We start from the raw sequence: 12429 nt of genomic DNA on the forward strand, positions 1-12429 counted from the left end.
ATTGCTGCATGTAGTTTGAAAGTGATGTCGTCGTAGGTCACATGGTTTGGCAGCCATCCTGGATAGAAAAACTAACCTTTTCCGATCAACACTAAACTTCACAGACGTGATCCCCTATCCATACATATGCAGAGTGTACATTTTTTAAGGTCATATGGCATGTGGTATGGCAGCCATATTAGCTTGAAAGCCGATATTTAAAAAAATCCTTTCTCTGAAACTGCTTCACCAATCGATGTGAAACTTATCATGGCTGGTGAAAATGTGATACTTGAAAACAGCTGAAGGGATTTAAACCAAACTTGTTTATTTTTAGGACAGTGAACGATGGCATCTACCTATTGTGGAACTATGCGGAGGCATATTGGCGACACAGTCGCATTGTTCTAGTTACCCTTGCTTGAAGAGAGGTATTGCATTTGAGTCCGTCTTTTGTCTGTCTGTCTATCTGTTTGTTTGTTTGTCCGCACAGAATAAATATGATTTCCTCTGCAACCGTTGGTCCGATTGACAGGAAATTTTCACCGTAGGTGCAACTCCACCTGTAAAAAAAATGTTTATTATAATTATGACGTCATTGGTCACGTGGTATGGCCGCCATCTTGGAAAACCCCCCAAAAAAAACTTTGCGCCTCTATATCTCTGAAAGCGCTGCATAGAAAAAATTGACATGGCTCATTGTAAAGAACTCTTAATGGGGAATAAAATATGTTAATGATGATGTCATAGGTGCATCCATTATGACGTCATAATTCGACAAGTACAAAACTTCTTCCGATCAAGATGAAATTTCTTGAGTGCCATCTCGGGATAAATTGGTGGAGAAAAAAAGAAGTAATGACATCAGTCACGTGGTTCGGTCGCCATCTTGGAAAAAAACGAAAAAAATTGCACCTCTATATCTCCAAAAGCACTCCATTGAAAAATGGAGACATGGCTCATTGTACATTTTTGTTGGATATTCTGGCAACCGGCGACCTCGGGGGTAAAGTGTATGGTGTGATAAACCAGAGAACGCAAAGAGCTACACACTGCTATCACACATTTTCCATCGCCGGGACCCTGGCCTTGCTAAAAATCACAATTAACATTGCTCCCTCTGACTGATACCGATGACAAAAATTTTGGGGTCTGGCGAATTCAGAAGAAACTTGGTGGACAGCTTGTGTGTGTGACATGGACAAATTGATTGGAATTTGGTGAAGATACGACTTCCTTTAGACTCCTTTCGCCCCTCAAGACCGCTTAGACCCCTTGAGCCTTTAGATACCCCTTAGACTCCTAAAGACATTTACACCCTTTAGACCACTGAGACCCCTTGGCCATTTTACCTTTTAGACCCTTAGGTCCATTAGACACACTTTGGACACTTGGACTCCTTCGACCCTTTAGAGTTTAGACCCTAACTACCATTGGACCTTTAGGCCCTTTTAGACCCTAACTATCAAAACCTAGAAGCATATTGTTACCTCTGCCACCAAAGGTGGATGGAGGTTATGTTTTCACCCATCTGTCTGTTTGTCTGTCCTTTTGTGAACAAAATATCTCAAAAAGTTGTCGACAGATTCGGACGAAATTTGGCAGAGATGTAGCGTATGTGACAAGGACGAAATGATTAGATTTTGGTGAAGATCTGGATTCGGATACTCGAATTTTTCAAGTGATTCTTCACCATTGGGAGATCGGGCCAAAAACGATACATAGCAGGATATTTCAAAAAGTTGTGGACGGATTTGGACGAAACTTGGTGGACCGGTTGGGTGTATGACAAGGATGAAATGGTTCGATTTTGGTGAAGATCCGGATCCAGATTCTATAATTTTTCAAGTAATTCTTCACCATCGAGTGATCGGGCCAAAAACAATATATGACACGATATCTCAAAAAGTTTTGGATGAATTATGACAAAACTTGGTGGACGAGTTAGGTAGGTGATAAGAACTATCCAAATCCATTTTAGTTCAGGTGCAGATGTCGATCCGGCCTATCAGTGATTCAGTGGGATAGGAAAGAAACGTAAACTGTTCAAATTATGTTATTCTTACAAAGTGATAATTTCGATATAATGTACAATGACTCAGTAAGGCGAGAAGTGAAGCTCGAGTTTTCGAAGTGAGATTTTCATCAGGATCCTAAAACGTCATGATTGTCCAGGCAGCCTGAACTGCAAACTGGATTTCGTTTTAAATAAAAAATATCTATTAATCATCATTCTCGTAGATGACGTCATCAGGCCAAATGCAATCTCCAAAGGATGTTCCTCGTGCACAGGGAGTAAAGATTTGTGTTGGTTAATGTCCAATGATACCTGTAGTTGTCTCCATGGAAACGAGGTGGTGGTGAGATCTTTGAGTGTTAGTGAGAGTAAGGTTCACATGTAGTATGTACCATGTGATGGAGGCAATTAGGGATACCATACAACCTTGTGTGGTGACGAGTTCAGGTAGTGAGTGGTACGGCACGGACCTTGGTTATTCCACGACTGGTCACCTGGGGTGAAGGTGTGTGTCATGGAAGTTGCCTGGACCGGCACCGACGTGATGTGTCAACTGCATCAGATACAAAGAGCTCATCTTTTCATCTCCGCAATGAATGCGGAACATGTGTATATATACACGATGAGGATTTGTTAACCATGTTACGTTAAACCGCCCCGCACTCACCACGTGTTTCCAATTCCAGAATCTTCAGCGGGAGAAAGTGCACGGGGAGGTGCGTGATGCGCGCGTTTTTTTTGGGCTTGGGGGGTGGTGGTGTGCGCGCGCAAAGGATTCTGGGTTGGGTGCGGGCGGCGCACTGCGGCTCCAGATCCTCCACCTTCTCTGCTCCATCCCAGATCCTGTTTCTGCGGCCCTGCTCGCTTGCTTTTCCCAGAGCCTGACTCGGCACGGGCCCCCGCACAGTGCGGCCTTGTTACATCCCGACAACGTACCCGTTGTATTCCTCGTTCCCGCGGCGATGTCTGAGCGGGAGAAGCTCGTGCAGAAGGCGCGCCTCGCCGAGCAGGCGGAGCGCTATGACGACATGGCGGAGGCCATGAAATCGGTGAGGCTAAAGTGGTCGTTTGCAGACCCTAAACTCCTGAAGCATTGGTGTGGCCTTTATGCAGATACAAACAATTTGATTTTTTTTCTTCCAAAATGTTTTACTTGTGATATCGCTGGTCGCGAGTGAAATCGATCGCTTATCTTTGATACGTGAAAGGTATTCACTTCTGCCTCAGGTAGGTGCAGGGTAGGAGAGGCATCACATACTGATACTATACTATATAGTCATAGGCCTCGATGCAGAGAAACGTTGCAGATCTTTATTAAGTATAGGCTAAATGTGAAACGTAACGGGTCTCGAAGCCACAGGCGGCAACGCAAAGTCGGGGTGTTGCCTCCAATAGCGGGGACGCAAACTTGGGGTCTCGCCTCCTACGGTGGGGAAGCAAAGTTGGGGCCTCGCCTCCTACGGTGGGGAAGCAAAGTTGAGGTCTCGCCCTCAAATCAAAGGGCAGGGGTGCGACATCGAGGTCTAGCCCTCAAATTATGGTGGCGAGACGTCGGGGTCTTGCTCTTGATGGGCGGGGATGCGATGTCGGGATTTCACCCTCGAAGGATGTGGGCACGATATAGGGAGGGGAGGAGGTCACACCCTTGGAGTGCAGTGGCGTGATGCCAGGGTCTTACCCTCAAACGGAAGAGGTTTGACGTTGGGGTTGTGCCTTAGAAGGGCATCAGCGCAACAACAGGGTCTCCACATCCAAGGGCGGGGCACGGCATCAAGGTTTTGCCCTCGGAAGGGCGGGAGCGTGGCATCAGGGTCTTGCCCTCCGAAGGGTGGGAGCGTGGCATCAGGGTCTTGCCCTCCGAAGGGCGGAGCGTGGCATCAGGGTCTTGCCCTCCGAAGGGCAGGGGCGTGGCATCAGCGTCTTGCCCTCGGAAGGGTGGGGTGCGGCGCCAGGGTCTTGGCCCTTGGGTGGGCGGGGGCGCGGCGCCAGGGTCTTGGCCCTCGGGGGGGCGTGGCGCCAGGGTCTTGGCCCTCGGGAGGGCGGGGGCACGGCGCCAGGGTCTTGGCCCTCGGGAGGGCGGGGGCACGGCGCCAGGGTCTTGGCCCTCGGGAGGGCGGGGGCGCGGCGCCAGGGTCTTGGCCCTCGGGAGGGCGGGGGCGCGGCGCCAGGGTCTTGGCCCTCGGGAGGTCGGGGGCGTGGCGCCAGGGTCTTGGCCTTCGGGAGGGCGGGGGCGCGGCACCAGGGTCTTGGCCCTCGGGAGGGCGGGGGCGCGGCGCCAGGGTCTTGGCCCTCGGGAAGGCGGGGGCGCGGCGCCAGGGTCTTGGCCCTCGGGAGGGCGCGGCGCCAGGGTCTTGGCCCTCGGGAGGGCGGGGGCGCGGCGCTGGGGTGTCGGCCCTCAAAGGGTGGGGACGGGATCTTGTCCTTGTAGTGCAGGGTGTTACATTGAGGTCTTGCCTTTGAAGAGTGGAGGTATGAGGTTGGTGTCACACTCGAAGGGCAGGAGCGCAATGCTGGGCTGTCACCATCTTATTGTGGGGACGCAACGCCAGTGTCCCGACCTTGAATGCCGGGGGCTCAATGTCGGCATCTCACCCTGAAACGTCGGAGGAGCGATCTCGGGGTTGATGTCAGGGTCTTGCCATCTTGCCCTCAGCATGGGGAGTTGATGTCAGGGTCTCGCTCTCGAAGAGTGAGGTGCAACATGGGGGGGGGTCTCACTATTAATGGGCAGGGGTGCGACATTGGGGTCTCACCTTCGAAGGTCAATGGCCCTAAGTTGGCATGTCTCCCTCAAACGTCTGGGGCATGACCTCGGAATCTTGCCATCACAGGGTACAGGGTAAGATGCAATGCTGGGGTCTCTCACTCCAAAAGTGGAAGCGCAACATGCGTGTCTCGCCATCCAAGTGTGGGGACGTAAAACTGTTGTCACGTCCTGGAAGGGATGGAGTGCCCCATCAGAGTCTCACCCTCAAAGGTCGGGGGCGCAATGTTCGGGTCTCGCACTCGAAGGGCAGGGGTGAAGCTTCCTTCCCAATTTCAAATCCTGTAAATTTTCAGACGCAATGTTGCTAATTGGTTACATTATATTGGAATTGGAAAAACAAGTGAACATATTTACCTTTGGAAAGCACAGCTTGGTATTTGAGGGCCACTTTTGAGCCCTATTTTTTAAACAGCAGAAAAAAAAACAGGCAGACCTGGTTGGTTAAAACGATTCGTGTTTGAGAATAATGTTCCTGTGCAGGAGACATCATTATGCAATGTGCAGGGTGCTTTATTTATTTATTTGAGAACCCCAAATAATTCCCATCTGCTAAAGGAACCTGTTACACAACAACAACAACAACTACAGGCATTTTAAGGCCATTTTCCCTGCCAGAGCAGGGGTTAGCCTTGCGGTCCCCATGACAATCTTCTCCATTTTGCCCTATTTTCTGCATCTCTCCTTGTTAACCCCCTTGCCTGCATTTCTTCTTCGACCATCTTTAGCCAAGTCTTTCTCGGTCTTCCCCGTCCTCTACTTCCTTCGACATTCATTTCCATCACTCTTCTCAACCAGTCACTTTCATCCTTCCTCAACACATGACCAAACCATCTCAACCTGTTTCTCTTCACAGCATCCATCACAGGCTCTATTCCCATCATCTTTCGCAATTCATCATTTGTCTTCCTCTCTCTCAACGATACTCCGCACATCCGTCGAACCATTCGCATTTCCACCCTTTCCAGCCTTCGTTGCTGTTCGATGTTCATTACCCATGTCTCGCTCCCATAAATCATAACACTTCTCACACATGCAGCATACACCTTTCCCTTCAGCTTCAACGACACTCCCCTCCTCGTCAGCACGCCACTCAGTTCCCGAAACTTCTTCCATGCACATCTCACTCGAGCAACCGTTGCCGAGTCTGATCCACCTTCTCCATTCAGCATGTCTCTGAGGTAGCAAAATGTTTTCACACCTTCCAGCTTCACGCCGTCTCCAAGATCCAACTCAACATTTCCTCCATCTGGAGCTCCCTCTGTGCACACCTTACATTTGAATGTAGCTGCCACACTGGTAAATGACCCTCTCGGACCACTACATTTTTGATGAACCCACTCAGCACACATTGTACATTGAATGGAGTTCACTCCGACACCCTTCCTGCACACAGCACATGGCCACTTCCCAGTTCTTTCCACCTCACCACATGATTTACCACTTGCCATCACCTTCGTTTTTCCGATACGGGTGCCACACTAGTATATAAATATTATATCTGCCAGTCTCTCTGTTCTGATGTCTGTCCGTTCAGAGCGGGACTTCAAAATCAAATTGCCGCCATTTTGTTCGCTCTGACTATCTCTGAGGCTCCATACAGGAACTGGTGTACAGGAACCGTGGCAAGTTGCCTGTGTCAGTACTGTGGTTGCGTGAGTGACCCCCCAAAAAATAGGTATTTGCTTTTCTCTCAGAAACTACGCCCACAATTCCGATGAAACTTGTCCACAACCTTAATTACCCGTGTTGTACCAAACTTTGTTCAAGGCATTAGAAAAATTGGGTCTAAGGAGATATACATACAAGGGAGTGGGGGGGAGATCATCTCAAAGATGATCAAGAGAAATGGGAGGCACCTGAGCTAAATTTCAAGTGTCATTGCAAAGGGTATGAATACTTATGTCAATGTGATATTTCAGTTTTTCCTTTTTAATAAATTTGCAAAACTTTCTAAAAGCCTGTTTTCTTTTTGCCATTATGGGGTATTGAGTGTAGATTGATGAGGGAAAAAATGAATTTAAACGATTTCAGCATAAGGCTGCAACATAACAAAATGTTAAAAAAGTGAAGGGGTCTGAATACTTGCTGAATGCACTGTACATGTACTTGAAATGGTTTTGTTGGACAAAAAAAATCAGCGTGCATTTTACTGCTGCTCCTGAGATTCCTGAATTGGGATGAAATCAGATTCCTTTATATTACAAGCCTGTTAAGTAAAAATCTCAATCGATGTAGTTTTTTTATTTTTTTTTTATTCTACATTTATATGGGCTTTGTCATTAGCCTGGTGTTGGCTTAGCGGTTCGGGCGACGGCTTGGGATCCTACGATCCTGGGTTCGAATCCCGGTCGATCGCTGAATTAACGCCGGGGGGTTGACTCAGCCTGTCATCCTTCCGAGGTCGGCAAATCGAGTACCAGTTCACTGGTAATTCTCTGTGTCGCAAGAGGTGACTAACAGGGTTGGCGGCAGGAAGGACATCCGGCCGTAAAACATTGCTTCCAAAAAAAAATGGGATTGCAGTGCCCAAAAAAGGCCAACCCCCGCTCTGCGGGGAAAAATGGCCTGTAAAGGCGGTTCTATATGGGCTTTGTCATTCTCAAAAAAAAATAATCAAAATACAGGTTTATTAATTAAACCAGCGATTTCTCAAATTATACCCTTGCTACATGTACACGCTTGTTTCATCAACCTTGTAGCGCTTTGATGTATGCAAATAATTATTTGGGACAGGAGCACACCTATTTCAGGGCACTTGCTTTGCTTCACCATCCATAAACCTAATGCCACTCAGTTGTTACTTCGGTGCACGTGGAGGAAGAAGTGCATGGAGGAGATGGGGAGAGTCGGAGGACTGAGAGCAGAAGGAGCAATATCAGCGAATAGATGGTAAAAAAAAAAAGACACTCACCACCTGCAATATGAAAGCAACAGACTTTGGGTTTCAGCCTCATTGCAGGAGATTGAGCTTCAGATTCCACAGAATCTCGGATAGATATGTGATCATGGGGTGCCAGTCCAGAGGGGAGAGTGGTATTCCATTGAGCTATGGACAAAGGCCTTATAGACTGTGAGTAGTTTTGGTTTTCCAAGGAAAGACTTGGATTGACAGTTGATCCCCGGTCTGTGGCTGGCTTTGCTATGTGGTCAACACAGGAAGAGTCATGGCTGATGGTGCGAGCCAGAAGTTCAAGAGACTGAACTTCCTCCAGTGACTGACCATGGAAATAGACAGATGGGTTGGATTGACATTGAGTGAGTGATGAGATAGTGATATATTGAATTTTAACACAAGTAGTTTAGGTGTTCTTTATCCTCACATCTTTGTTTTAAGAAATCTGTAGGATTGTCACTGAACCCCAAACTGCTTCGTTTCTTTGATGCCGTCGCCAAAAAAGCCGCCTTCCACATTATGTTTTCGGGTTGCGCGTCCGTCCGTCCGTCCGTCCATGATATTTTTTCGTTACCGCGATAACTTGAAAACAGCTGAAGGGATCTTAGTCAAACTTGGTATAGGTATGTGTAGTGAGGTAAAGATGAACTGATTAGATTTTGGGGTCACGAAGTCAAAGGTCAGAGGTCATTTTAGGTAAAAATCCTGTTACCACAATAACTTGTGAACCAGTGATGGGATTTTGACCAAACTTGGTACAAGTATATATTATAATGAAAATATGAACTTATTAGATTTCTGCATCAAATGTCAGGTCATGTCAGTTAAAAATGTGATGCTTGAGAACAGCTTAAGAGATTCAAATCAAACTTGGTACAAGTATGTGTAATGATATCATAATGTGGGCGGAGGCATATCGGTCGACGTCACGACATCAAAGGTTAGTTAGTTAGTTCCAGGTTAGTTAGTTCCAGGTTAGTTAGTTAGGTTAGTTCCTGGTTCCAGGTTAACTAACAAGTTAGTTAGTTCCAGGTTAGTTTTTTTAAAGTGTGGTCTAAGTCAAAGGCTCATAGTGAATCTTGTGCATACATCATGTGCAGGATAAATACATCAGTAGATAGTGTACTGTAACATTAATTGCAAATCCTTTACCACACAATAATGGACAAAAAACAAATTGTATATGGGATTTACACCTGAGTTCCAACCTCTATTTATGAGACATCGGTTTAGATTATATTTGTTATGATATTTCCTGTTATGCATTTGCACATTAGTACTATATGACATAAGTACATAAGTATTGCACATAAGCATTTTTAAAATCTCCGTCTTTCTGTTTGTCTGTCTGTATGTCCGTCTGTCTGTCTGTGAGCAGGATATCTCAAAAGGTTATGGGTGGATTTGGAGGAAACTTGGTGGAGATGTTTGGTGTGTGACAAGGTCGAATTGAAACGATTTGGTGAAGATCCGGATACAAATACAAGAGTTTTTAAAGTGATTCTTCACCATTGAGAAATGTGATCAAAAACGATATACAGCATGATATTTCAAAACATTGTGGACTGGTTCGGCCAAACCTTGGTGGATACTATATGTTGGGTGTGACGAGGAGGAATTTATTCTATTCTCGTGAAGATATGGATTCAAGGATTTTTTTAATTTTTCAAATGATTCTTCATCCTTGAGAGATGGGGCCAAAAACTATATATATCACTACATTTCAAAAAGTTATGGACGGGTTACGACAAAACTCGGTGGATGAGTTGGTTAGGTGACAAGAACAAGCAGATTCGATTCTGGCTAAGGTCCGGATTCAGATCCGGCCTATCGGTGGGATACAAAACGTAAACTGTTTAGCCTGGCAGAGGTATACGCTCTACTGAATGCCATTGTAGTTGCATCTGCAGATAGTATCGTCATGTATTTGCACTTCCGACCTGGTTCTAATCGTGGCTTGATTGCTCAAATAGGACCAAAACAAAAAAAGACGGGCAAGCATAGATGATACTCACAATTGCAAAACATTTGTGCTACAGTTCATGATTACTTTTGATTCAGAAGTTTTGCAATGGGAAATGCTTTACTATAATTCTTCAGTTAAACTATTCTGTGACGTCATGAATGTTTTGCTAAAAGGAGACTGCAATTTGATTGGATATATGTGAGTGTTTTCAGGTGACGGAGATGACAGAGCCATTGTCAAATGAAGAACGGAACCTGCTGTCTGTGGCATACAAAAATGTGGTTGGGGCAAGGCGCTCTTCCTGGCGCGTCATCAGCTCCATAGAGCAGAAGTCAGCCTCTGATGCCAACGACAAGCACCAGAGCCTGCGGCGTGCCTACCGCGAGAAGATCGAGCGTGAGCTGGAGAACGTGTGTCGGGATGTTCTAAGTTTACTCGACACGCATCTGGTTCCACGTTGTGACCAGCTTCAGTTTGACAGCAAGGTCTTTTACCTCAAGATGAAAGGTGATTACTATCGTTACCTCGCCGAGGTAGCCACGGGAGAGAAAAGGGAGAACGTCGTCGCAAGCTCAGAGAAAGCATACAGGGATGCCTACGAAATTGGCAAAGAAAAGATGACGCCAACGCAGCCGATACGTTTGGGCCTGGCTCTCAACTTCTCCGTGTTCTACTACGAGATTCAAAATGCACCCGAGCAAGCGTGCCAGTTGGCGAAGACTGCATTCGACGAGGCGATCGCAGAGCTCGACACCCTGAACGAGGAGTCGTACAAGGACTCCACACTCATAATGCAGCTTCTGCGAGACAACCTCACTCTCTGGACGAGTGACCAGCAGGATGAGGAGGGCGGTGAAGGAAATTAAAGTTGTCAAAGTCTTGTTATTTGAGTGATTTGCTCCACTTCCAGCATTTGCTGCTGACGTTGCCAGTCGGGATACTAATATTATCCGATTAGTCCCATTCCGTGTTGCCGCTGCTTTGATTGTGGTGTCTTTTTCTTTCCATGTTTTTCGTGCAAGTGTCGCGGGCTTTCAGAATCCGAGCGACATTTGTATGACGCCCTTTTGCTGTACTGGCCGATTGCACAGTTATTTATTAATTTCCCTCCGGAAGCTGACTCATTTTTAAAGAAAAAAAAAAATTGGTTCATTCATCATTGCTTTGCCGACTGCTTTTATTATGTGCGGTGCTCGTCGGGCGGACCGGGTGGGGCTCTTTAACTGTGACTTATTTTGATCATACGAGGTATGTAATGTTGAATATTGCATTTTGGGTAGCACAAGTCTGCTTCAAACTTTACAATCCTATACTTGTCGCCTCCTTTAAGATTATGTAATCAAAAGTTTTCCCAAAAAAATTTTGGGTGGCACATTCCAACGTGCCGCACAGTGCGTCGGCGAGGCTGGAAGGTTACATTTACCTACGCAGGCAATGGACGCGCATCGACATTGTGATTTTAAGGTTGGTGCCCTTTTCATGCTGCCTTTCATACCTAGTGTAGGCCCGGCCAGTGTTTGCTATTATTAAGCGGCTGAATCCACAATGTCTTGCATATGAAGTAGTTGCTGCTTTTTGAGCAAGTTTGTCACGATGAACAAGGGGCAAAGAGGCCCGACTGTGTGATTTATCTCTCTTTTGTCGTTTATGCCGCATGCTGCTGTGCTTGTGCCATCCGTTGATGCCATCCACTTGCTTCGCTTTTTGGACTTTGCCCCTTCTGAGTGCGTTCCGGTGCACTGCGGTGGAGCTCTTGATTGCTTGGTACAGTTTCCTTCACTTCTGCACGGGCTTTTCGCTGTTCTCTATGGCCTCTTCAATGTGTATTTATGTGGGAGTGGGATCAAAATCGTTATTCATAAGTGCACATGTAGTATTCGGCCTTGAAAGTGATCGGAAGTTTGTGGATGGGGTTGGTTGCATCATTGTTGACTACGAAGGTAAAATTGTAAAGTGATTGTGTTGGGTTTCTGTGGACAATAAACTTCTAATCGTGCCGATTTAACTTGCGAGCACGTTCTGTTATTGACTGACCACCAAAAGCCCATGGTTAAAAAATACAATATTTCCAAAAAAAAATGAACACTTTAGTCTTGCATTAGTTGAAAGAGCTCAAAAAATGGGAGGTTATATATTTCTTAACAAATAGTTTTCTTTTCGAGAGCTATTGTGGCAGCGGTCTGTTGCCTATACACCGCTGAGTTCAATATTTTATCTGATTGAAAGAATTCTAATTTTCCCCTTGGTTTGGATTATTTTGAAGCAACTTTTATTCAAATATAATTTCTCTCCAAGGAGCGTTTCGGTGTTTCAGGGTGGCAAAAACAGACAGCATATATATATATATATTAGTAATGGACAAGTGACTACTGATGACTACTTTGTGATACCATTGACGATTACTGATCGACTATTGAACTGGTTCTTTTGACAGAGTTTCGTTTTTCGTTATATTTTCTGGTTGGCTGTGCGTGCATTCATCCGTCCGTTATCGTTTCTTATTACCACAATAACTTGTGAACCACTGAAGGGATTTCAACCAAACTTTGCAGAAATATCGACTATAATATAAAGGTGAACTGCTTCAATTTTGGGCTCAACAGGTCAAAGGTGATGTGGTCTTTGAAAAAAATTTGCAGACCATAACTCAAGTTGGAAACGTCTGATGTCTCTCTTCTATTCCCTCCTTCCACTCACCCATCTCCTCACTACTTCCACTCATCAATCGCCTTACTTCAACTCATCCATCCTTACTTCCACTCATGCATCGCCTTACTTCCACTCATGCATCGCCTTACTTCCACTCA

General features: G+C 46.0%; 1 protein-coding gene across 1 annotated transcript; it reads left to right on the top strand.

The window, feature by feature from the left end:
* Positions 1-2698: 2698 nt before the first annotated feature.
* LOC137428926 (14-3-3 protein gamma) lies at positions 2699-11627 on the top strand. Its single transcript, XM_068118802.2, has 2 exons — positions 2699-3045; positions 9835-11627. The coding sequence occupies exons 1-2, from the start codon at positions 2959-2961 to the stop codon at positions 10486-10488; spliced, it is 741 nt and encodes a 246-aa protein (XP_067974903.1). The 5' UTR covers positions 2699-2958; the 3' UTR covers positions 10489-11627.
* The last annotated feature ends 802 nt before the right edge of the window (positions 11628-12429 follow it).

Source organism: Myxine glutinosa, chromosome 6, assembly GCF_964187855.1.
Source record: "Myxine glutinosa chromosome 6, kmMyxGlut1.1, whole genome shotgun sequence".
Lineage (NCBI taxonomy): Eukaryota > Metazoa > Chordata > Myxini > Myxiniformes > Myxinidae > Myxine > Myxine glutinosa.